Source organism: Acinonyx jubatus, chromosome B1, assembly GCF_027475565.1.
Source record: "Acinonyx jubatus isolate Ajub_Pintada_27869175 chromosome B1, VMU_Ajub_asm_v1.0, whole genome shotgun sequence".
NCBI classification, from domain to species: Eukaryota; Metazoa; Chordata; class Mammalia; order Carnivora; family Felidae; genus Acinonyx; species Acinonyx jubatus.
The window spans coordinates 26967879-26995466 of NC_069382.1; the positions used below are offsets into that span (position 1 = coordinate 26967879).

At 40.5% G+C, this 27588-nt stretch overlaps 1 protein-coding gene across 1 annotated transcript; it reads left to right on the forward strand.

Moving 5' to 3' along the window:
• The first annotated feature begins 23084 nt into the window (after positions 1 to 23084).
• On the forward strand, positions 23085 to 26843 carry LOC106966589 (growth hormone-inducible transmembrane protein-like). Its single transcript, XM_053216160.1, has 2 exons — positions 23085 to 23115; positions 26176 to 26843. Exons 1-2 carry the CDS (start codon positions 23085 to 23087, stop codon positions 26826 to 26828), a joined length of 684 nt encoding a protein of 227 aa, XP_053072135.1. The 3' UTR covers positions 26829 to 26843.
• The last annotated feature ends 745 nt before the right edge of the window (positions 26844 to 27588 follow it).

The window sequence follows — 27588 nt, forward strand, 5'->3', positions numbered from 1 at the left end:
GCAGCACTATTAATGCAGTCGTGGAACCAAGCTCATCCCTAATATTTGCAGATCCTTGGCCAAGAGTACAAATGGAAGCCCACATATATCATATATCTAAATGTCTAAAAGTTATATATCAAACTAACATCATTAGTGAAAACATCTATACTTCTGCCTGAACAAATATACTTAAATCCAGAATCCTCAGATTCCCAGAAATCCATGCCTGAAAGTGGCCCGCTCTCCCTTCTTTTCCATCTCCAATTCCTTCCTGCACCACAAGGAACCCAGGGCACACACGGAGACAATCCAGGCCACATGTGAAAGCTCCATCTAGCCTTAAAACAGTCAACACTTGAGCCATCCCTTGGCCCAAGTGTGCATGCAAAGTCAGCATCCTCCACCCCAGCAAGAAAAGACCCAGGAAAGAGTCCTCAAGCCTTGGAAGTTGACCTGAGACCACTTGGGCAGGAAATTCTGAAGTCTCATATACCAGAAATGTGTTCTAGAAGTAAGAAATATAAGTTTCAGGTGGTTATATCCTCTTGATCTCAAGGACTCCTCACTCCAGGAGGAGGAGAAGAACCAAAGAAGGACCAGCATGGAGCCCTTTAAAGCACAAGACCCAGGGCAAGGGTCCTGTGTGCCAGAGTTTCAGGGTGGTACTAGGACTTCTGTCTTGTTCACACTCTCTAATTCTTCCCATATGCTTGTTCTGGTGAAGCAAGCTGAAGGGGTGCACATAACCAAGAACTGCGGGTAGCCTCCACGTGAAGGCCAACAAGAAACGGGCCCTTGGGGCACCTGGGTGGCTCAGTTGGTTAAGCATCCAACTTTGGCTCAGGTCATGATCTCATGGTTTGTGAATTCAAGTCCCACGTCCCACGTCAGACTCTGTGCTGACAGCTCGGAGCCTGGAGCCTGATTGGATTCTGCATGTGTGTCTTTCTCTCTGCCCCTCCCCTGCTCACGCTCTGTCTCTCTCTCTCTCTCAAAAATAAATAAACATTAAAAAATTAAAAAGAAATAAAGATTAAAAAGAAAAGAAAAGGAAAGAAACAAACAAACAAACTGAGGCCCTTAATCCAACAACCTTCCAGGAACTGATTCATGTCACATGAGTAAGTTTGAAAAAGATTCCTTCCCAGCCAATCTTTCAGATTAGAACATACCCTGGGGCGCCTGGGTGGCTCAGTCAGTTAGGCGTCCGACTTCAGCTCAGGTCATGATCTCGCGGTCTGTGAGTTCGAGCCCCGCATTGGGCTCTGTGCTGACCACCTGGAGCCTGTTTCGGATTCTGTGTCTCCCTCTCTCTCTGACCCTCCCCCATTCATGCTGTCTCAAAAATAAATAAATGTTAAAAAAATTTTTTTTTAGAATATACCCTAGTCAACACCTTGATTGCAGCTTTGTAAGAAATCCTAAAGCACAGGACCCGGGTAAGCTGTGCTTAGATTCATGACCCACAGAAAGTATGGGGGAAAAAATAGACATGTCTCATTTTAAGCTGCCAAGTCTGGGAATAATTTGTAATGTGGCCGTAAATAATATTCACATGGTATGAAAATTGACTAACAATACTAGCAGGAGTGGACTGGTGGTTCTGTGGCATCAAGAGACAGCTCCTTAACGGAATATCACAGTCTTCTGTCCTGATCCCTATCTGTCCAAAGAGAAGATGAAGGAAGAGGGACAGAAGACAACTAATAATACCAAGTGCCTGCTATCTGCCAGACATTGTAGTCAGTGTATAACCTAAATTATCTCACTCATTCTCCAAAATTCTTTGAGATGAGAACTTTCATTCTCCTTTTACAGAAGAGGAAGTTATGATCATATACAATTATTAACGAGGATTAAATAATAAAATATGCATAATGTTCCTGGCATAGTACCTTGCAAATAATAGGGAGTAAATAAATGCTCCTCAGTTTCCACTCCTCCCTCTTACAAAGAAACATAGTTGGGTTGAGAAATAAAGAAATCAGAAGCCTGCATACTACAATTGTGTACTGCAATTATCGCCACACTAGAAGAAAGAACTGGAAGAATAAATGAGTCAAGAATAAATGAGCAAAATTAATCCTGACAGTCAAAATTACTGAGCCAAAACTACCAAGATGAAATAAAACAGGGTTAATGTAAAGACCTACTTTTAGGTCTGAAAAAATTAATCTTACTTGATTAATTTAAACTTAGGAGAAAACTTGACAGTAAGTCACATCAAACAGAACTGGAGTTAACCACAAGCTTAATATTAGCCAGAGTGATGTATGGATCCTAGAAAAATAATTATCTTGTTCTTGGTCTTCATTAACTCAAGAATAGTTTATCAATAGCGATCAAAGTAAGAATAAAGGTATCCCAGTGCACACTGCAATGGTCAAAGCAGACTTGAAAAATCAGGACTAGATCTGGGTTCCCTGATTTAACAGGAAATTGACAAACTGGAGTTCATCCAGATCCAAGCGACCAGAATGGTGAGAAGTTTGTGCTATGTCCCCCAAGACATGATTGAAGGAATGGAGATATCCCCATAAACCTGTAAACATTGAACCAGCCCATCCCCACTGCTCACTCACCAATGTCTATTCCACTAGCTGAAATTACAGCGTTCCCTACAGTCCAGCACACCTACTGAGGCAGTACAGTCGGCTCTGAGAATCAGAGGACTGAGTGCTAGTATCAGCTCCCCACTAACGAGGGTACAGCCCTGACCAAGCTCCTTAACCTCCCTGGGCCTCAGTTCCTTTATCTATAAAATAACCTTAGTCCTTGGACTAAGATATGTATGGATTATTTGGGCTGAAAAGTGAAATGATTCTGTGCCTCATAATGGCAGTCTCACAGGTCAGATTATTGATAGCACGGTCACACAGCCCCTGAATCCTCATGACAACACAGCCCACGACTTCTATGTCACCTGTTTCAGTGTGACCCAAGGGTTTTCCACAGAGCACTCTTTTTTGTGAGATGCTCACTTAACAACAGGTCTTGGAACCAAAGTTTGGGAAGGCTGCCTATTCTACTCTTCTCTTAAAGACTCACAATGTCACCGTATCAAGGACTGTGAAAAGTCCTGCAAGCAAGAAACCATTATCACTTTGTTCAGATTAACATTTTTAAACATATTTTTAATGTTTACTTATTTTTGAGAGCAAGAGAGTGAGTGGGGGAGGGGCAGAGAGGGAGACAGAGAACACAAAGCAGGCTCCACACTGTCAGCTCAAACCCAACACAGGACTTGAACCCACAAACCATAAGATCATAACCTGAGCTGAAGTTGGACACTCAACCGAGACACCGAGGTGCCCCATAATTCCCTACATTTCAAAAAGCTAGCCAAAGCCTCAGTTACCAATGTCTATAGTAATATTTAAAGCCAAAAACAAGAATGATAGATACAAATGAAGTAAGGTATGAAAAAACTATTTTATTTTTAAATCAGCAATTCATATTAGCACTGCTCTGTTGTCCATTTTAGCAAGAAATTAATTTTAAGGGCAAACTTCAGGATATCCTATAGTAATAATCTGCACTGTCTTCATAACCTTTGAAATGGCTTAATGAAGACAAATTTAAGTCTTGAAAGGTTTCATTACTGTTAAGGAGGGACCCATTCACAGTCTTTCATCACGTTAAAGTGGCCTCCCTAACACATAAAATTTAACTACTGAAAGACATAATAGACTGCCTAGGGACCCACCCTGGATGGCAAATTGATAGAACTGCTTTGTCTTTTCTCCTGTTTCCCCTCTCCATTCATGTTATTTCCTGTTCATCTTTAAATCCAAGCTCTAGCTCTAACTCTCTCACGTGCTTGCTTGAAATATTCTTCAGTCTTTCAATGATTTTTTTTTTCATGCTTTAACTCCTAGTGCTTCAGAGTGAGGCTAGAAGTGTAAATCAGACCAGTATGAATGAGGGGACGTAGGGAGGCCAGCCTAAATGAAGAACTGTATGATACTGATGGGGGGGGGACCTTGGATAGATGGGTAAAGTGGGGGGAAATTAAAGGAGCCCTAAAAACCAACTAAGTAATTTGGCTTGGTATATATAACACAGCAGTGCCCTTATACCAAATATCATTCACTTAGCCATTGTTACATAAATGTAAAGCACTACTCTGTTCAAACTTTAGGAGGAAATTTTTTTAATAGATAGCAGTAGACCTTAATTAGGATGTTAGTTTATTCTTCTCTAGTATAGGAGTTCCAGAGATATGCAGCCCAAGGCTGGTATGGAGACCACGCTGAAAAGTCCTCAGGGACATAACTCCTTCCATTCTCAATTTGTTTTAGAGTGTAGCCTCACCATCATGGTTCTAAACAGGATATATATCCTAGGCAGCAGGATGGAAGAATGGTTAAGAAGCAAGAGTAAAAGGTATACCAGCTGCATCTTGGGGAAGTTTCCCATAAGCTACCACTTAACATCCACTCTAAACTCCACTGGTCAGAGCTTAGTGATAGCTACACTTAATTATAGGGAAGGATAGAAAATGTCATCTTTAGGCTGAGGAATGATGTGCCCAGCAAATAAAATATATTTATATTGAAGAATGGAAAAAAATATTCGGAAAAAAACATTAGGAAAAAAAGATTAGGAAAAAAATAAAGATAATATCTACCACATAGAAATTCTTTGGAAGGGGGTTAGAATTAAATGAGAACATATATCTAAAGCATCTTACATAAGGCTTCATAAATGAGAGTCCCAATCCTTCTTCCCCCCTATATACACAAAAATCAGCTTAGCCACATGTATCTGCTATCTACCTTGCATCTTCAGACCTAGATACAATCATTTACCTTACCAAGTAGAAAAATCAATAAACCACAATTTCTCCCTATTTTGACTTGCAGATATCAGCAACCAAATACAAAACACTGCCTACTACACTTCTCAACCTTGCATAACTGCGTACACTATACATCACAAAGGTGCCCATTAGAAACAGTGGGATACTAGTAGTGAAGTCCTGAGCTTACACTCTCCTCTGGGATGTGAGCACCACAAGGGTGGTGATTTCGTCTGATCCATTCACACTGAAGCCCTAGCACATGGTCAGTATCAATCAGTATTTGTTGAAGAAATTGTTATTGGAACTGTCAAATATAGGCTTCAAAATAAAAATGTCCCATATTTAAGAGAGAGAGAGAGAAAGAGGGACTGAGCTGTATACATCCTTCTTGGGTAGATGGGTAAAGTGGGGGGAAATTAAAGAAGCCCTAAAAACCATATTGCTTTAAATGGCAACATTGTGAATCAAGTGTTTGGAGAAAATTCTGCCAGCACAGTATACTAAAAATGGTTGAATCCATAAAAAATAATAAAATGAAAGAAAAAAAAAACTTTTTAAACACATGAATGAGCTAGCAAGAAAGTAATACTATTCTCTGGAGGCCAGAAAAGTAAGGAAACTCAAATCAGCAAAGTAAATAGTTGTGAATCTAGGGACTACTTTTGGGGTCTAAGATTACCAGGGTGGGAGGTTGAATTAAAGATATTCATATTTTAAAACAGGAACCCATGAGGGCAAACATCCTTTTCTAAGTGGATGACTTAGAAAGAACCACCCATAGTGCATGTCAATAGGATACTTTATTATCTCAATCTTGGGTCTAGGTGAAGCTGAAGAAGGAAGGAAGGAAGGAAGGAAGGAAGGAAGGAAGGAAGGAAGGAAGGAAGGAAGGAAGTGGAGGAGGGAGGGAGGAAAGGAGGAAGGGAGGAAGGAAGGAAAAAAGGACAAAAGAAAGAAGAAAAGAAGGAAGGGAGGGAGGAAAAAGAGGGAGGAAAGGAAAGGAAAGGAAAGGAAAGGAAAGGAAAGGAAAGGAAAGGAAAGGAAAGGAAAGGAAAGGAGGAAGGAGGAGAGAGGGGAGGGAGGGAAGAAGGAAAGAAGAAAGGAAGGAAGGAAAGAAAGAAGAGAAGGGAAGGGAAGAGGGAAGGGAAGGGAAAAGAAAAAAGGGAGAATTCACCCCTAAGAATTCTTAGGGATAAATCTACACTTACGAGAGTTTGGAGTCAGAATGCAAACAACCTGTATAACTCAGAAAACCTCAAGCCAAAAATAGAATTTAAAGTAGTCTCAGGTACGTAGTGTCCTCAGCCAATCAAAAGTCACTAAAAATAACAGGAAAGAAACCAGCATGAGTAAGAGTTGGCAGAAACAACAAACCACAAAGAATGGCAAAGAAAACATTATCAGAATGATAATGTTGGAATTATCAAATATGCACTATAAAATATGAATGTTCAATTTTAAAAAGAGATAGATAAGGAGATATTGAAAGATTAAAGGGAATCAGAGACTATCAAAGTTGGTGAAGCAGATTTACAAAGAAAACAAATAAAACTTCTAGAAATGAAAATAAAATAATTAAAATTAGAAACTTAATGAAAAGTTAAACAGCAGATTAGACCAGCTGAAGAGAGAATTAGTGAACTGGAAGACATATCTTAATTAGAGTTCCCCTTGAAGTCAACCCTGAGTGACAAGGATTTAAATGCAAATAATTTATATAAGAGATGAAAGAAACACCAGTAAAGACATAAGTAAATGAAACAGAGGAGGCAAAGCAACCAACTAAGGACATATCACTGGGGCACTTGGGTGGCTCTGTCACTTAAGCATCCGACCCTTAGTTTAGGCTCAGGTCATGATCTCGTGGTTTCATAATTTCGAGCCCCGCATGGTGCTTTGTGCTGACAGCATGAAGACTTCTTGGGATTCTCTCTCTCTCCCCCTCTCTCTCTGCCCCTCCCCCACTTGCACTGTCTCTGTCTCTCTCAAAATAAATAAATAAACTTAAAAAAAATAAAGAAAAAAAAAGGATATATCATCAAGCCAGTTTACCACTGTGGACAGCTGGAACTTACTACCACTAACGGTGCTCTGGAAGTCAACCTAGAACACATACCTCAGAGTTATTTCACCCAATGAGAAGGAAACTGGGGTATTCATGAGTCTATCAATGATTGTTCCCATGAAGACATAGTCAGACACGTCTGACCTGCCACATGAATGGCAAAGTGGGTTCTGAAAAACAGAGCAAAGAAATTCAGATATTGGCAGTTAGAAGCCAGGCACACATGCACTGATGTGGTAACAGTAAGGGGATATATAGAGATGGGATATTGACAGTATCTGCTATAGTTGTTTTGAAGGAATTATCCACGATGCATCATACACAGACAAAGAGCTGGAAAATAAAATAAAGATAAAGAGTCATGGAAGATAGAGAAATGTACATATTCTATAATCCTGTAATTACGTTCTGAAGCATATTACCTAGAGAAACTGTAGCATGTGTATACTAGGAAATGTGTATAAGACTATACATAAAGGCATAGTGTATAATGGCAAGAAAATGAATAAACATCCCAAATATCCATCAAGAGTATAACAGATAAATGAATGGGGGTATATTTACACAATGGAATTCTACAAAGCAGCAAAAACAAAGAACTGTTTATTTATATCAGTACGTATAAATCTCTTAAAAACAGAATTGAGCCAGAAAAGCATATCACAGGAGAATATGTACGGTAGGATTCCATTTTTATAAAGCTCAAAAACAAGCAAAACAAACATATAAATAGTATATTGTTTAAGAATTAATCATATCAGGGTTGCCTGGATGGTTCAGTACACTCTTGATCTCGGCTCAGGTCACAATCTCTCATTTCATGGGTTTAAGCATCACGTCAGGCTCTGCATACACTGACAGTACAGAGCCTGCTTGGCAATCTCTTCCTCTCTCTCTGCCCCTTGTCTGTCTGTCTCTTCTCTTCTCCTCTCTCTCTCTCTCTCTCTCTCTCAAAATGGGTAAATAAACTTTAAAAATAATTTAAAGAATTAATCATAATAATAGCCAGTTATTTTATTTAGTGGGTACTCTGTGCCAAGCACTAATCTGAGTATATTACATGAACTCATTTAACCTTTGTAACAATTCTATGAGGTAGATCCTCTCATTATGCCCAATTTACAAATGAGGGAACTAAAGCCCAGAGCAGTCAAGGGACTTTCCACAGTCACACAATTAATGTAATATGTAGTGAAACTAGAAAGAAAAACAACAGAAATATTAACCCAAAGTCAAGTTCATGGTTATCTCTGAAGAGAAGGATATATAGCTTCAAGGATTCTGAAAACATTCTTTTTAATATGTATTATGGGTATATAAGTGTTGATTACTATTCTTGAAACCATTTTGTTATATTCTCTTTTTATGTATATTTCATACTAAAAATTATTAACAAAAAACACATTGGCATAAGCAAAGATTAACAGGTGAAAATGAGCTTATCTCAGTTTAAAAAAAGTTTATTAGAAAAAAAGCTTTTTAAAAGGAAGGAGGAAAATCCCTAACCAAAAGACAAAAGGAAATTCTTTGAATTTACAGAAATATTGCTATTTACATTAAAAACAATCCCACTTTGACTGTCCAGTTCAATCTAGTAGTAAAGCCTAACAATTATAAAAAAACTAGCAATAGAAAGCCATAATTAAGAGAGATCTGGAGAGAGATACACCAAGATGTTTGCTCCTGCTTAGATGGCAGAATTGTGTGACTTCCCCTCTTCCTTCTTAAGTTCACACTCTAGAGTTAGACAGACATGAGTTTGAATTGAGTATCTGTAATTCACTGGTTGCAAAACCTTAGCCTTAATTTCCTCCCCTGTAAAATGAGGATAATAATACCTCAAAAATATATTGTGAGGTTTTACTGAAATAATATAAGTGGCATGTACCTGGCTTGTAGTAAAACCAGGAAAAGTTGGTATCATTATTTGTAGGGACCATTGCCCCCTTTATTTGCCTTCCCTTCATTTTTAACTTTTGAGTACCCTCTCTTGACCCACTCTCCTCTTGAAAGAGCCGATAACCCAGGCTGCGATGACTCATCCCCCTGCCTTTGGATGGTGTTACAGAGAAAGAAGTGCCATCTTGCCTCCGACATCACTAGTTCTAAAGATGTACACCTTGAGCTGGCCTGGAGCCTAGGTGTTGGCTATCTTTGGAATCACAAAGGTAGAGGGTACCTTTGCGTTAACTGAAGGAAAACAATAAAGAGCAAGAGAGAGACAGAGACAAAAACAGAGGATTGAGTCCAGATGACAACACTGAAGCCCCCCCAAACTCAGCCATAAGTAGAGCCAGATCCATACTTTGAACTCTTCTGTTAAACCAGTAAATTCCTTTGCTTAAATTTATCTGAGTTGTTTCTGTCACTTACAGTCCAAAAATCCTAACAATAAATTGATACATAAAAAGCAGAGCAATGTAAATCAGCTATTATACCATCAGCACATCGTTTCTTTCTTCCTCTACACCTTCCAGGCTTCATTAGTCTGTGTTTTTATTACTTATTTTCCAATTACATAAACCTCATCATTTTTTTTATTCTTAACCATGTGGATTATTTCTTTCAAAATTATTTTCAAATTATTGTTTATGTTTATCATCTATGTATGTTTGACTCTTTCCCTTGCTCACTCTTAAGATTTTGCCAGTATGCTTGTTGAATAATTTGATTATCAATTTAGAACTTTACCTCCAGATGACTGCTGCTCCGATTGACGGCTTGACTAATCCTAGAATCAACCAGCTGAGTCACTCCCAGATTCCTGACCTTAAGAAACTAAGTGAGATAATGAATGTTTGTTGTTTTCAACTGCTAAATATGGGAATAGTATGTTATACAGCAACAGATAATTAATATGATCTCTTGTCAATTTTGTTCATTTTTAAACTAAAACTTCTCATTGGATAAAGATATTTTTCTGCTTTATTTCTGATTACGCTATTGTCTTTTTGTTGTTTTTCCCTTTCAGAAACAATTATTATTCAAAGAATTTGGATCTCTGTGACACGCCATCCAACTTTTAGCTTACCGTTTTCAATCTTTTATTCTTTGAAGCTATGTCTTTGAACTAGTTCTCAAATTTGCCCTCTACTATAAGAAGTCCATTTTTCACAGCTTCAAGTATTCTATTCACTCCCTCCACCCTGACACCTTTTAGCTCTTATATGTAATTTTATGGCAGAATTTTCTTGCTGTGGATTTTCCACATTATCTTCCCATAAGAGCCTACTCCTGATTCTCAGAGGAAATGTTCCCTCATGTATTTTTGTAAAAACGGAGAAGTTATTTTCTAAAATTGTCCTCTGTTTCTTATAGTGAATCTATTTCAGATGCAGGGAATTTTCCTGAATCATCAGCACAAAATAGCATCATGGTTAAAAGTGTGAATCTGGGGCGCCTGGGTGGCTCAGTCAGTTAAGTGTCTGAATCTTGGTTTCGGCTCAGGTCATGATTGCACAGTTCCTGAGTTTGAGCCCCACATCAGGCTCCATGCTTTTCTCTCCCTCTTTCTCTCTCTCTCTCTCTCTCAAATAAGTAAACATTTTTTTTAACTTGTGAATCTAAAAGCAATCTGCCTGGATTCAAATCCCAACTCTGTCACTTATTAGCTCAGAGACCTTAGATAAGTTTTTTTTTTAAATCTCTGTGTTCTGTTTTCCCTACCTGAAACATTGGGGCAAAATAGGACCTGCCTCATAGAGTTGCTAAGCTAATATGTGAAATGCTTAGAACTTCAACACATGGTTCATGCTCAAAAATATTAGCTATTATTATCAGGACAGTACCCAACATAACTTTTGCAGCAGGATATTATCACCCAACCACGTCCCCCTAGAGTTTTCTCTGGCTACTCATCTTCTCACAATCCTAATTCCAAAGGAAAACCAGGATATAGTGTTTACCCTGGGATCAACAAGAGATTGATGAGACCCTCTCCTAATACTTTATGGAAAAGCTAAGATTATTGTACACCTGAAACTAATAGAACACTGGATATTAACTATTCTGGAATTAAATTTTTTTTAAGAAATATTTCATAGTAACCATTTTTAAAAAATAAGGTATCACTCCTTAGTTGAGACTGATATTTTAAAACCAAAATTCAACAATTTTTTTTTAATCAGCAAATTACCTGTTTGGGCATCAGGCAAGTGTAGACTAGGGACAGTATTACTATTGCTTACAATTCTTCCCCAACACAGATACCAAAGGATGGGACTCTAGAAAAAGAATCCCTTGTGTACTCACATAATAAAAAAAATATACTTAAGATAGATGCAGTTTCCTGCAATGTTAAGTAGTACTTTTTACCAACACTTCTTTTTCTTTTTTTAAACAAGTTGATGACTTTAATAATCAATTAAATAATATGCATGTATATGTACTCATATGTATGCACAGAATATAAGCGACTTTGTGTAAGATAATGTTTAAACACTGACCATGTTCAATGTCTGAAAAAGCTCAACAATATTCCATAAAATAAAAGTTTACAGTCCTAATTATATAGACACAATTTAATTTTTTAACTTTTATTTTTAGAGTGTGAAAGAGCACACAAGTGGGGGAGAGAATCAGGGGGGGAGAGAGAGGGAGAAAGGGAGGGAGCAAGGGAGAGAGAGAGAAAATATTAAGCAAACTCCATCCTCAGCATAGAGCCCGACATGGGGCTTGACCCCACAATCCTGGGATCATGACTGGAGCCAAAATCAAAAGGCGGATACTCAACCAACTGAGCCACCCAGGCACTCCTGGACACAATTTAATAAAATCAGCAAATAATAACAAAAGGATAAGTGGAATTATCTATTCCTTTGCAAAATCAATAAATCCTTGTGAAAATCATTACACTCTATATAAATGCAAAAGTGAAACTACATAGAGGGAGGTAGAACAGAACATGAGCTCACCAAACTTCTTTTTCTCATCTCAAGAACCTCAAAGTCTTATCACACCATGCCTTCAGACTTGAAGTCTAGGATCTTATGATCTATATCAAGTTTGGATGTGACTCCTCTTGATTCGGAAACTTGTGGACTCAAAAATTATTTACCTACCTTAATACTCCTAATACACAATGATGAAACAGGGTAACTGCAATTCACTTTTGTTCTGAAATAGTGAAGAACTATAGGCACAGAGCAGTCACATTGAAATTCCCTGGTCAAGTGTTACCAGGTCTTCCCCATTCTGGGAGTAAAGAATGGTTCTTCCTTGTCCTAGTTCTGTTCCCTAAAGTAACTCCTCATCAACTATTCTCCATGCCTATTGGTTTTACCTTCTGCAGTGTCCTTCCTTTTCCCATCATTTTCATGGACACTTTTGAAGAGGACATTGGAAAATATACTCCTTTTGTTGACTTAGCAAATTTCTCAGCCGATCTCCCATCTATGAAAGTTTGAGATAAAGGTGAGCATATTTTGCATAGGGAGGAATGGGAATAATTGTGGCCAAAAGGACATACTGGTAAGGTTCTGTGATGAGTCTCAATTTTCATCCCTCCCTGAATCCACACCCTTGCTATGTAACTCTGCAGCCCTCTAAAAGTAGAACCTATTTTCCCATACCTTGACTTTGGGCTTGACCATATGGTTTGCTTTGGCCAATGGGATGTTAGTAGGTGAGTCACAAGCAGGGCCTGGGCCTCGTGCAGTGATGACTCTGCCTTCACCACAAGCAGAATAAGCCTGGGCTAGCCTGCTAGCCTGAGGACGAGGATGACAGGCATCTGGCGTTAAGCTTCCCCAGCTACCAAAGCCTGAAGCAGAGTGAGGAGCAGACCAGCTAAACCCCAGCTGATGCACAGACACATGAGAGCTAACAAATTATTGTTTTAAGCCACTGAGTTTGGGAGTAGTTACTATGCAGCAATAGCAAATCAATATATCTGGTAAAAGAAATCACTGACATATATGCCAGTCTAAATTTGGAAGGCTTTGGTAGTATTATAAAATTGTGCCCCCCAAAATTCATATGTTGAAGCCCTAATCCCCACTGTGACTGTATTTGGAGATAAGGGTGGGACTCTAATTCAATAGGACTGGTGTCCTTCTGAGAAGAGAAAGAGACACCGGAGACTACTCTCTCCTCATGAGTACACAGAAGAAAGGCCATATGAGGACACAGCAAGAAGATATCCATCTGCAAGCCAGGAAGACAGGTTCACCAGAAATCAACCTTGCCAGCACCTTGATTTTGGACTTCCAGCCTCCAGAACTGTGAAATAATAAATGTTCATTGGTGAAGCCACACAGCCTGGGATATTTTGTTATGGCAGCCAGAGCAGACTCATACAGGTAAAAACAGTAGACCATATGTTAATTGCCATCAGTATCCTACATCCAAAGAGAGAGGCTGGCATTTTGCTCCTGACTGCTTCCAGTTCTACTGAACTTCTCATTTGTAGGAACAAGGGCCAACTCAGGTTGTGCTGAGAGACTCTGGGTAAAAATTGGGAGAACTGGCAAATAAAAGCAGGTAAGAATGTCTTTAACTAGCAATTGGTGGAAAAGGAAAGTTAATTTATTGACTAACCCAAGAGTAGAGCAGGTTTTCTGTGTGCAAATCTGGAGACAGAATCTCTTAGTCGCAAGTTTAGATACGAGTCCAAATTTGAAGTTGAGCTATTTGTACATGATCCTTTCAGTCTATTACACATGGGGGCCCCTAAGTGAATTAAAGTTCAGCTACTGTAGATAATTACAGTAACTGGTTTTCTCTTAGCTAGAAAGGTCAGGGAGAAGGAGAGGAGAATATGACATGTCCCTTTTATACAAAGCCATCCTTCTCTTCGATCTCATTTGTCTGATAAACAGCTGCATTAAATTTAATCTTCAGCTGCTCTGACACAGCTTCTCTTCTGAAAAAGATCCTCTGGGACCTTTCACACATTAAGAGAGTAGCCAACAGGAAGTAAGGAGGTGAGTTTGCCCTCACTGGTCAAACTTACATCAACCTAGAGACAAAACCAGTAATCAAACAGCAACATATGTGGAGTGTGTATCATGGGTCACGCACCATGCTAAGAATTCTACACACATCAGTCTCTACTGTCTTAGGGCAAGTCCTCTCCCTCCCTGTTAGCAACATCTCCCTTCCTATATTTGGGGGTAGAATGTGTCACCTCCATGTCCAAGGAGGTGATTCTCGGATAGCCTGATGAGAGCAAGAGATAGGTGTGGAGTGCAGAGCGGGAAGCATGCTCCATGCTTTGTCCCCTCCTGACCTAACAGTGTCATATTAATGTTAATAGCAGCTTGGAAGACAGGAGGATGGGACATAAGAGGCTAAAAATAAGGAAGTATTAGGGTTTTATGGGCATACTAACGGGGATGGGTGAGGTGAATGAACATGTAGGCCTAACATAGGCTCTCTCACGGAGCGTATGTCCAACAAATATACCCAATAAGTGTTATATGCGTGCATGAGGGAACATTTTCAAATTTAAAAATAAAAGTCTTTTCAACGTTAAGGTAGTATCTCCCCACTTGCTACAGAGTCAGCATCACTAGAACCCAAAATGTCAGTAACATAGCCCAGAAATCATTTTCCTAAGGGAATTCCCAATTTTTTTTCATCCTGTTAAGCATGTTTCAGAGCTCTATATTTCTGCCATTGAACCTGACTTTGTCATCTGGAATTCAAAAAGGCTTACTATAGTTGCCTAAGTCTGATACTAAAAGCCTCTATCCCAGATTGAGGTTGATTTGGCCAATTATTTCCACCACCCCCCCCCCCCCGGAGGACACGGTGGAATGACTCAACTATTCTGAGTACTACAATCACCAGGCTGTTATCCTAACTCTCTACCAAAAGTGGGGCTGTCTTAGAGAAGACCATCAGAAGGTGATCACCATGTTCCACTGAAGGTTCAGAGAAACGCTGCATCCAGCACGGCGCCTTGAGATGCTGCCACTTTACACAAGCCTTTTCCGCAGATTCAGGCCCTGGGTCAGCATCAAGATAAGATACATGAGCTTCTCCAGGGTCCAGGCTAACACTTGGCCAAAGTCATCCTGGGGAGACAGACGTTTCTTTCTTCAGAAATACCAACACCCATGGGGCACCTGGGTGACTCAGTCAGTTAAGCATCCGACTTTGCCTCAGGTCATGATCCTGTGGTTCATGGGTTCGAGCCCCATGTCGTACTCTGTGCTGACAGCTCAGAGCCTGGAGCCTGTTTCAGAGTCTGTGTTTCCTTCTCTCTCTGCCCCTCTCCCACTCCTGCTCTGTCTGTCTCACAAATAAACGAAAGAAAGAAAGAAAGAAAGAAAGAAAGAAAGAAAGAAAGAAAGAAAGAAAGAAAGAAAGAAAGAAAGAAAGACACACACCCAGGGGCACCTGGGTGGCTGTCGGTTAAGTGTCTAACAATTGGTTTCAGCTCAGGTCATGATCTCATAGTTCATGGGTTCAAGCCCCACGTTGGGTTCTACACTGACAGCATGGAACCTACTTGGGATTCTCTCTCTCTCTCTCTCTCTCTCTCTCTCTCTCTCTCCCTCCCTCCCTCCCTCCCTCCCTCCTCCCTCCCCTGCCCTCTTTCTCTCAAAATAAGTAAATATTAAAAAAGAAAGAAAGAAAAAGAAAAATTACCAACACCCAAAATTGTCAAGCAAAAATTTACTCTTTGTAGAAACTGTTTACACAAGAGGCTTAACCCTTTCCAGGGGAGCCCAGAGGGTATAATGCCCCCAGAAGCACAGCATTCTTCTCTGTGGGGAAGCTCTTAAGAACCAGTCAGCTCAATGCTGAAAGGGAAAAAAAAACCTCAGGACACAATGTGGATTTAAATCTCCCCCGGAAAGGGGCCTGGGTGGTGATACCCCACTGGAGCATTCTTTTTAATAACAAGCAAACATACCATAAAAGAGATAAGAAAATGCCATTTGAACACATTATGACACAGCCATACAAAATAATTGCAAGCAGATATTCAAACGAATGAGTTTGGTCTACATACCCTAATATGGAAATATCTCTGAAAAATACAATTAAGCAAAAACTCGCCAAGGTGCAGAAAAATGAATATTGACCCCATGAGTATTTTTTGCAAAGGATAGACAAATGGCATACTATCTTACTGGAGGTATGATCTTTGCTCCCAATACTTCCTGTTACTCTGTGACCTGTCCACTGCTTAGACACCAGTTAGAATCCTCTACACAGAACAAAGACATCAGTTCCTGGCTCTTGAGAGTTTTTAAATAGGCTTTTGATACTCCTGGCAGAAATAATAAACAGCTTTGAGGGGTTCAAAAGCCAAGGCTTTTAAGTTTAAAGAAGCTGAGCTTGTGAGATGCACATCGTTTTATGCCAGAAACCACAGATTTGGAAGAATGTATGCTCGGCTGGTGCCATTTTTGCTTACTCTCAGACTAAATGAAGATTCCACAGACCAGTTGAGAACAGTGAGCTAAACGCTGTCAGATCTCTAAAAAAAGGGCCCTGTGCCCTGCCACTGCTGCCCTTCCCCACAGTGCTCCGGCCCAGGCAGGTTATGACAGAAATCCCAGAGAAGCTAGGAGACCTGAGAGCAAAGAAGAGTGAGATGTCACTTCAGGGAAGGGGGCTCCCAGGGAGGTGGCAAGCATGCCAGAGTCCCCCATGACTTGGGGGCAGAAGAGCAGAGACAGCCAAGTGGGGTAGCCCTGAGACATGGCAAATGTCCCCTTGTGTAACACCCACAAAGGAATGGGAAGAACCACATGTTTCTGAATTACCCAAAAGGGACCCAGAAGTAGCTGAGAGGCCAGATCTCAGAGCTGTGGAAGCCAGAATGAGAGAGGCTGCCATAGCTGTCTACACGGGCCAGTGACTAGATACCAAACAGGAACAAGAACTGCACGATGCAGGGTGGTAGGTGACCAAGGAACACATGCTTTGTCCACACCCAATACCTTGGCTCTCCACCTTCCTCTGCCCACCAAACCCGCAAAGCTTAGTCACAACTCCAGGAAACGGAAGAGTAAACCCTGAAATGTCTATACTTAGGTTCATACCTCCCAATGGTAGCTTAAAAATAGAATTAGTTTCGGGGCCCATGAATGGCTCAGTCATTTGAGCATCCAAATCTTGCCTCTTGATTTTGGCTCAGGTCATGATCCCAGGGTTGTGGGATCAAGTCCCTGCGCCACACACCCGGCATCAGGCTCTGTGATGAGTGTGGAGCCTTCTTGGGATTCTCTCTCTCCCTCTTCCTCTCTCTCTCTAAAATTAAAAAAAAAAAAATTTTTAATAGAATTAGTTTGTTATAGAAAAAAAAATATTAATTACCTTTCCTACCACCTGGTATGGCCTGAAGTTTGCCACCATTTGTATTCATGTATACGTAGACATACGTGTAAAAAGTTTCTGAAATGGCTAACAGTAATAGAATGGAACTGGAAAAGAGTACATAGAGATCTGTATTTTTGCTTTTCCTGCACTCTACACCTAATTTTTCAACCATGAGCAATAATATAACATGTGCCTTTTACTTGGCAGAGGTAGTGGGGGTGGGGACCATATTCCTGGAATTTGGAACAATGAATCCTTAACAGCTCACAAGGTTGTTATGGCATCATCTAGGTTAGACTGTGTGCCCAGAACTGTCCACTGGCAATCACAGATTATTCCCTTCAAAACCTCTGAAGTCAAAATGGGTCTTTCTCCAACCTGACCAGTTTCTGTTGATCTCCAAGTGCCACCAACCATTCTCAAGTTGTCATAATTTTTATTCTGTCAACCATAATGAAAAAGGGTGTCCACCGATCTCTAACTGCTTATTGAACTTATCCCCTGCTTCCTCGATTATATGCTTGAATAAACTCCAGGCACCACAGAACTCAAACTTTAACATCCACCATGATGCTCTCTTTTAGTTCATGGCAGACCAGCACCATCACTAATACACTTTTGACAACTGTTGTGAGTCAAGACAATTCACCCGAACACAAAATAATTGGCAGAGAGAGCAAGTAAACAACACGCGTTACAAAATACACTCAACTCAAGATAGAGTGATAGAGCAGCCGTTGGCTGAAAATATTTGCAGAGTGGTGCATTAATGACCATTGGCTTAAGTATAAAAACTGATGTATATAGAGAAGAAAGTAGAGTCTGAAGAGTTAGCTCTCATTGGCTGAGAGCGCACTGTGTCAGAATTAAACTGCACCAGGTTTGGGTCCAAATTCACAGGAGGCACCCATTATTCCAAACAGGCCTACAGGGAGAAAACTAGATTAGAATCGGTTGCTTTCTGACTAACAAGAGATACACACAGTGTATCTAGTGGAAAGTCAATTAACATAAAACTGGTGAATTCATTATGAGCGTGGTGAGTTAATTAACATAGGATTGAGGAGTTCCTATACAGCTTAAGGAAGCAAATTCAATTTTCTACACAAACAATTTATGGCTTAAGTAAATGACTACAGTTTTCTACAGCCAACACATTTTTTAGCATCTTTGGTTATCATAAGCTTTCCAGTTAAAACATTACTTTCCCATGAAGTAAAAATTTTAAAGTATATAGTTACAAAATAGAATGACTTAGAAAGCATTCGGGGGCTCCTGGGCAGCTCAGTCGATTGAGCATCTGACTCTTGATGTTGGCTCAGGTCACGATCTCACAGTGTGTAAGGCGGGCTCTCACACAGTGTGTGAGAGCCTTGCGTCGGGCTCTGCACTGACAGCGAGGAACCTACTTGCGATTCTCTCTCTCTCTCTCTCTCTCTCTCTCTCTCTGCCCCTCCCCCCTGTTTGCGCATGAGCACATGTGCTTGCTCACTCTCTCTCTCTCTCAAAATAAACATTTAAAAAAAAAGAAAGCATTTTGCTTTTTCCCCTTGGATGTCAGCAAGCATGAAGGAAGGAACTGCAACCATGATGACAAGAAACAAAGCACATCTAGTTTTTGGTTTGGGGTTTTTTTAATGTTTATTTATTTATTCTGAAAGAGAGAGAACACATGCAAGACAGCACGAGTGGGGGAAGGGCAGAGAGAGAGGGAAAGAGAGAGAGAATCCCAAGCAGACTCCACGCTGTCAGCACAGAGCCTGAAGCAGGGCTCAAACCCACAAACCTTGAGATCATGACCTGAGCCGAAATCAAGAGACAGATGCTTAACCGGCTGGGTCACCCAGGTGCTCCAAAGCACATCTAGTTTTAAATTCAAACAGGACCTCTGCCCCGGCTGGCTCGTATCTAACAGAGGCCTTTGTTCACTGTACTCTGTGGTTAAGAAAATGTAAGATACTCCAATCTTCTGGAGTTTACCTCACCAAGACAACAGAGCAACCCACACTTGAATTTTCAAAAGACTCCCCTCAACAAGATACACTCTACCGAGACTTCCCATAAATTAGAACTGGTACTCATAATCTTCTCTAATTTTATGTAAAGTTGATTCAAAGTTATATTTTTTGTTTTCTTTTGAAGCTTATAATGTTGCTTCCATCTTTTAATAACACTCAGAGAATGGAATTTTTATACTAAATATATATATTATATAGTGTTTTCTGTAAGTGATTATTTTACATACATACACACACACATCTATGTTAGAAAAATATTCCAGAGACACACAGCACTGTAACAAATTAGCACTGCAGGGAGCAGCATTAAACTGTTATCCATATATTACTTTTATAATAAAAAAAAAGGGCACCCAGTAAATGCAAAATTAAATATTTTTTTTCTAAAACCTGAGGCTATTTTCAACATCATTGAAAATGTTTGCAATAACACTCATAGTTAGCATCTCGTCAACAGCCGTTCGTGTTTATCTGCCCATCTTATCTTTTATCCTTTGTTCTCCTGTGGACCATCGATGCCCTACTGCAGGGGCACAGGCACCTTTCAGATGTAACATGGCAGGCTTTCTCTTACCTACTCCCTCCTGAGGACCCCGGGGTAAGGGGTTAGGCTGAGGAGCAAAAAGAGCAGAGGACAAAAATGGCTCCCATGGCCCTACAAAGTCACAGATTCTAATTACCCACAACACTCCAGAGAAATGTTCCCAGGTACCTGAGAATCTGGACCCAGAACAAGACCAGTTTGGGTTGCTAAGCCAAGGAATGGAAACAGATGGTTCAGGGGAGGCCTCTGAGGGAGAGTTCTCAACCTGTTATTCCCACACTCTCCAACCTCCACCAACCACTCAGAAGTATAACTGTGCAAGCATTTGCCACCAGCCCTGCTCCACAGACTGGCCAATTTAAACCAATGCTATAGTGGGGCACCTGGGTGGCTCAGTTGGTTAACTGTCTGACTTCAACTCAGGTCACGGTCTCATGGTTCGTGAATTCGAGCCCAGCATCATGAGTTCGTGAGTTGGATGCAGTGACAATGCCGAGTCTGCTTGGGATTCTCTCTCTCTCTCTCTCTCTGCCCCCCCCCCTCAAAAATTAAACAAACTGAAAAGAAAAAAACTTAAACAATGCTATAGTAAATGAAAGGGCATCTGGCAGTGGATCTCTTTAAGAAACCCTATAATGTGGTCTCTGAGAAAACCTCACCCACAAGCCTCTGGCAGGGAAGCTAAGCCTCCACCTCAACTCACACCTCTCCTCGCAGTGGATATGGAGTTATGACTGGGACATGGCCACTGGGCCAAAGCTACACTTCCAGCTTCCTCGTGTGCAGTGGGGTACAGTGTCCAATCTCCACAGATGCAGAGCAGGAGCAGAACTGGTGTGTGCCACTCTGGGCTGAGGTCATTAAAGTCCTAGTGCTTCCTCTCCACACTTTCTTCCCCCTTCGTTAGCTTCAGGGAGCCCAGCACGGGCATGTGGGGAGCCATGTGTTAAATGTGGCAGGGCCTTGATGGAGGAGCCTGTGTCCCTTAGTCACCGCCTGGAAGAAAGCTTCCTGGAGACCAGGAACACCTGTTTGGGACCACACAGAGGAAGAAACAAACTTCTGTGTTGCAGTCATTATCCATTTTGAATTTTGTAATAGCAGTTCATATACCACAATAATACACAAGCCTACATGCAAAACTGCTGCAATGTTCTAGAAGAGGGCTCTTTAGGGTCCTTGGCATCTCTCCTCTCTTTCAGACAATCCCTGGTCTCTAACATCCATGTTTCTGCTCAGAGCTCCCATATGACAAGTCCCAATTCAACACTAGGTCCTTTTTGTCCTCAACTATACTGAGCTATAAGTGATAAATAATTGTAATATATTTTAGGTGTACAATATGATTATTTGATATACATTGTGAAAGTATTCCCACCAGAGTTAATTAACACACCTATCATCTCAAAAATTTACCTTTTTTTTTTTTGATGGCAACATTTAAGTTCTGCTCTCTTAGCAAATTTCACTTATATAATATAGTATTATTACCTTTAATCACCATGTTACACATTAGATCCTCAGACCTTACTCATTTTATAATTCAAAGTCTGTACCTTTTACCAGCCTCTCCCTGTTTCACTCACCCCCGGGTCCCTGGCAACCACCATTCTACTCTGTTTTTGTAAGTTTGACTTCCATTCATTCATTCATTTATTATTTATTTATTCATTTATTAGGCTTACACATTAGTGACACCATGCAGTATTTGTCTTTCTCTGTCTGGCTTATTTCACTTAGTATAATATTCTCCAGTTTCATCCATGTTGTCACAAATGGCAGTATTTCCTTTTTTGTGGCGAAATAATATTCCATTATATATCTAGATAGATAGATAGATCACATTTTCCTTATCCATTCACCTGTTAATGGACACTAAGGTTATTTCCACGCCTTGGCTATCATGAATACTGCTGCAATGAACACAGTAGTATAAATGTCTCTTCAAGATAACAATTCAATCCCCTTTGGACATACACCCAAAGGTGGGATTTCTGGATCATAAGGTAGTTGTATTTTTAATTTTTTGAGGAACCTCCATACTCTTTTCCATAGTGATTGTATCAGTTTACATTACCACCAACAGTGCATAAGGGAACCCTTTCTCCACATCCTTGCCAGCGCTGGTTCTCATGTCTTTTGATAATAGACATCCTAACAGGTGTGAGGTGATATCTCATTGTGTTTTTTATTTGCTTTTCCCCAATGATTAGCGATGTTGAGCACCTTTTCATGTGCCTGTTGGGCATTTGGTTATGTTTTTTGGCAAAATGTCCATTTTGGTCCTTTGCTCATTTTTTAATCAGATTATTTGGCTTTTAGGGAAGAGGGGTCAAGATGACAGACAGCATAGAAGTTTTTTTTGCATCTCTCTCCCTGAAATGCCACCAGATCAACACTAAACCATCCTGCATGCCTAGAAAACTGATTTGAGGATTAACACAAAAATCTGCACAACCTGAACTTGGCAGGTACGCGGCACAGAGAGATGAACTGGGGAGAGAGAAGCCGAGAAGCCACAGAGGGCAGGGAGGTGCTTTTGCTTGTAGAGAGAGGAGGGAGGTGGCGGGGGGGGGGGGCATGAAGTATGGGAAAACACCCCCCCCCAAAAAAAGCAGCTGGAGAAAAAGTGGAAAAGTGGAAACAGCCACAGGGACTGAACTAAAAAGGGAGAAAGGAGAAAAGGGAGGGTTTAAATTCCATTAAGACTCTATAAACGGGGAGGACAGAGTCTGAAACTCCACAGCTCAATACCTGGTGGTGCTCTGGTGGGAAGGGCGAATCCCCAGGAGCAGAGTGAAGTCCTCCGGCCACACAGGGAGTGGTGGTTCTGCTGCTGGGAGGACATTTGGTAGAGGCTGTGACACCCCACAGTCAAAGGTGTCAGTGGACCCCGGAGAACAACGACATTCGATGGTGTTGGAACAAGAATGTTAAGGATGAAGCCTGGCGCCAGATGCGTGTTGTGATTTTCCACAGTCCCTGAAACGCTGCTGCTACATGATCGCATGATCTTTTTCTGGGGCGGGCTGGCACCCAGCCGCCGTCTCTGGGCATCGGCAGCAGCACAGTTCCTCAAACGTTCCTGGGTGCAGCCGGCATCTGGCCATTGCTCAGTGAGACCCTCCCGCAGAGGATCTGAGCGGGTCAAAGCCGCAGTCCCTCAGAAGTGAGGGGTCAGGAAACACAGCCCCATTTGAAATAAAACTCAGGAGGGAGGTGCTGCCTGGCAACCTGACGGCTTGGTCACAGAAAGGGTAGAAGCGGGGAGTGGACGGAAGTCGGAGACAAAGGAGGGGTGCTTGATTGCCAGTTGTGGAGAGCACAGAGTTTTGATACTAGAGACTGGTAGCTGGGTGACGCCATTTTTGCCCCTCCAGCGCACGCGCATACATGCCTACACGCACCACAGCAATCCACCCCAGTAAGCTAAGCAGCGCCATCTAGTGGCGAACAGGGCCATTACACTAAGCCCCACCCAACTGGGCCAACAGCGCTTTTGACAAACTCAAGACTCTCCGCCTGCTTAGTTTATGGACTATAAAGTGCTCCGTAGCTTGACTTCCACCGGAAACCAGATGCAATTTCTACCATACTTCTTTCTGTTCACTGGTCCTTTCATTCAATTTTTTTTTCTTATTCTTGAATACAGAAAGAGAAAAAAATCTATTTTTATTTTCCATTTTTATTGAAAAGATTTTTCTTCATTTTTTCTACTATATTTTTTGTAAATTTTTTAAATTCTATTTTAGTTTCATCATTTCATTTTATGATATTTTATTGTATTCATTTTTTCAAATTTTCAAACATTTTCCTTTTTTTCTTTTTTTCCCTTTTTCCTTTTTTCTTTTCTTATCTTTCCCTTTTTCCTCTAATCTATCAAGTCTCTTTCAATAACCAGACCAAAACACATCTAGGATCTAGCATTCTTTTTTTGATTTCGGTGTTTTTAATTTTTTAATTTTAATTTTTTTACTTTATTAATTCCTTCACTTCCTCCAAAATGATGAAGCAAAGGAATTCACCCCAAAAGAAAGAACAGGAAGAAATGACAGCCAAGGAATTAATCAACACAGATACAAGCATGTCTGAACCAGAATTTAGAATCACAATAATAAGAATACTAACTGGGGTTGAAAAGAGATTACAATCCTTTTCTGCAGAAATAAGAGAAGTAAAAACTACTCAGGATGAAATCAAAAAAGCTATAACTGAGGTGCAATTTTGAATGGATGCCATGGTGGCAGAGAATCAGCGAGGACAAACTTACGGAGAACAATGAAGCAGAAAAAAAAGAAGGAGACTAGGGCAAAAAGAGCACAAAATAAAAATAAGAGAACTCAGTGACTCATTAAAAAGGAATAACATCAGAATCATAGGGGTGCCAGAAAATGAAGAGAGAGAAAAAGGGGTACAAAATTTATGTGAGGAAATCATAGCAGAAAACTTTCCTAACCTGGAGAAAGACACAGACATCAAAATCCAGGAAGCACAGAGGACTCCCATTAGATTCAACAAAACTCAACCATCAACATGGTATATCATAGTCAAATTCACAAAATAGGTAAGGAGAGAATCATGAAAGCAGCAAGGGGAAAAAAGCCCTTAACCTACAAGAGAAAGCAGATCATGTTCGTGGCAACTATCCACGGAAACTTGGCAGGCCAGAGAGGAGTGGCGGGATATATTCAATGTGCTGAATCAGAAAAATATGCAGCCAAGAATTCTTTATCCAGCAAGGCTGTCATTCAAAATAGAAGGAGAGATAAAAAGTTTCCCAGACACACAAAAACTGAAGGAGTTTGTGACCACTAAACCAGCCCTGCAAGAAATTTTAAGGGGGAACTCTCTGAGGGGAGAAAAGAAGGGGAAAAAAAAAAGACCAAAATCAACAAAGATTAGAAACAACCAGAGAACACCACCAGAAACTCCCACACTACAAGCAACATAATGGCAATAAATTCGTATCTTTCAGTACTCACTTTAAACATCAATGGACTCAATGTTCCAATCAAAATACATAGGGTAACAGAATGGATAAGAAAGCAAGATGCATCTATATGCTGTTTACAAGAGACCCACTTGAGACCTAAAGACACCTTCAGATTGAAAGTAAGGGGATGGAGAACCATCTATCATACTAATGGTCAACAAAGGAAAGCCAGAGTAGCCATATTTATATCAGACAATCTAGACTTTAAAATAAAGACTGTATCAAGAGATGCAGAAGGGCATTATATCATAATCAAGGGTCTATCCACCAAGAAGACCTAATAATTGTAAACATTTATGCGCCAAATGTGGGAGCACCCAAATATATAAATCAATTAATCACAAATATAAAGAAACTCATTGATAGTAATACCATAATAGTAGGAGACTTCAACACCCCACTCACAGCAATGGAAAGATCATCTCATCAAAAAATCAACAAGGAAACAATGGCTTTGAATGACACACTGGACCAGATGGACTTCACAGATATATTCAGAACATTTCATCCTAAATCAGCAGAATGTACATTCTTTTCCAGTGCACATGGAATGTTCTCCAGAATAGACCACATACTGGAACACAAATCAGCCCTCAGCAAGTACAAAAAGATTGAGATCATACCGTGCATATTTTCAGACCACAACACTATGAAACTCGAAATCAACCAAAAGAAAAAATTTGGAAAGGTAACAAATACTTGGAGACTGAAGCACATCCTACTAAAGAATGAATGGGCTAACCAAGCAATTAAAAAGGAAATTAAAAAGTATATGGAAGCCAATGAAAATGATAACACCGCAACACAAAACCTCTGGGACACAGCAAAGGCGGTCATAAGAGGAAAGTATATAGCAATCCAGGCCTTCCTAAAGAAGGAAGAAAGATCTCAGATACACAACCTAACCTTATGCCTTAAAGAGCTAGAAAAAGAGCAGCAAATAAAAACCAAACCAGCAGAAGACAGGAAATAATAAAGATTAGAGCAGAAATTATTAATGCTGTTGAAACCCAAAAAACCGTAGAACAGATCAATGAAACCAGAAGCTGGTTCTTTGAAAGAGTCAACAAAATCGACAAACCACTAGCCAGTTTGATCAAAAGGAAAAAGGAAAGGACCCAAAGAAATAAAATCAAGAATGAAAGAGGAGAGATCACAACCAACACAGCAGAAATAAAAACAATACTAAGAGAATATTATGAGCAATTATATGCCAATAAAATGGGCAATCTGGAAGAAATGGACAAATTCCGAGAAATATATACACTACCAAAACTGAAGCAGGAAGAAACAGACAATTTGAACAGACCGATCACCCGTAAGGAAATCGAATTAGTAATCAAAAATCTGCCAAAAAACAAGAGTCCAGGGCCAGATGGCTTTCCAGGGGAATTCTACCAAACATTTAAGGAAGAGTTGAGTAAGGAGCAGGTGGAGGGGCAGGGAGGTGTTTTCGTTTCGCCAGCCTGGAAGGGTAACTGCATGGTTGAGGCGACCAGGGACTGAGCATTTCAGATCTGCTTGTAACCTGGTACACCACCGTGCTGGCCGCAAAACCTGTATGTCTCCGGACACTACCTTCCAGGGTTTTCCAACCAGCTTTCACCAAGGCCTCCCCTGTTGTGAAGAATTCCACCGCAAAGCATCAACGGCTCTTAACACCCATCAGGGAATATGCCACCAAGACAAGAGTTGGGATCGGGCATGGGAAAACTGTCCAAGAACTTAAGGAGGCAGCAGTGGAACCATCAATGGAAAACATATTCAAAATTGATCAGATGGGAAGATGGTTTATTGCTGGAGGGGCTGCTGTTGGTCTTGGAGCATTGTGCTACTATGGCTTGGGAATGTCTAATGAGATTGGAGCTATTGAAAAGGCTGTAATTTGGCCTCAGTATGTGAAGGACAGTATTCATTCTACCTATATGTACTTAGCAGGAAGTATTGGTTTAACAGCTTTGTCCACCCTGGCAGTGAGCAGAACTTTTGTGCTTACGAACTTCATGATGAGAGGATCTTGGGTGAAAATTGGTGCAACCTTTGCAGCCATGATTGGAGCTGGAATGCTGTTACAGTCAATACGATATGACCAGAACCCAGGCCCAAAGCATCTTGCTTGGTTACTACATTCTAGTATGTTCTAACTTTAAATTTTTATTAAATAACCTTCATTACTATCTTCTTTGGTCGTTCTTTACAATTGTGAATGACTTGTCCATAATTTAATAAAGACTCATGGTTAGGGGGGAAAAAAAGGAAGAGTTAACACCTATTCTCTTGAAGCTGTTCCAAAAAAATAGAAATGGAAGGAAAACTTCCAAACTCATTCTATGAAGCCAGCATTACCTTGATCCCAAAACCAGACAGAGACCCCACTAAAAAGGAGAACTATAGACCAATTTCCCTAGTGAACATGGATGCAAAAATCCTCAACAAGATATCAGCCAAGCAGATCCAACAATACATTAAAATTGTTACTCACCACGACCAAGTGGGATTTAAATCTGGGATTCGGGGCTGGTTCAATATCCGCAGAACAATTAAAATGATTCATCACATCAATAAAAGAAAGGACAAGAACCATAAGATCCTCTCAATAGGTGCAGAGAACACATTTGACAAAATACATCATCCTTTCTTGATAAAAACCCTCAAGAAAGTAGGGATAGAAGGAGCATACCTCGAGCTCATAAAGCCATATATGAACAGCCCAGCGCTAATATCATCTTCAGTGGGGAAAAACTGAGAGCTTTCCCCCTAAAGTCAGGACCAAGACAGGGATATCTGCTCTCACCACTGTTATTCAACATAGTATTGGAAGTCTTAGCTTCTGCAATCAGACCACACAAAGAAATAAAAGGCATCCAAATTGGCCAGGAGGAGGTCAAACTTTCACTCTTCGCA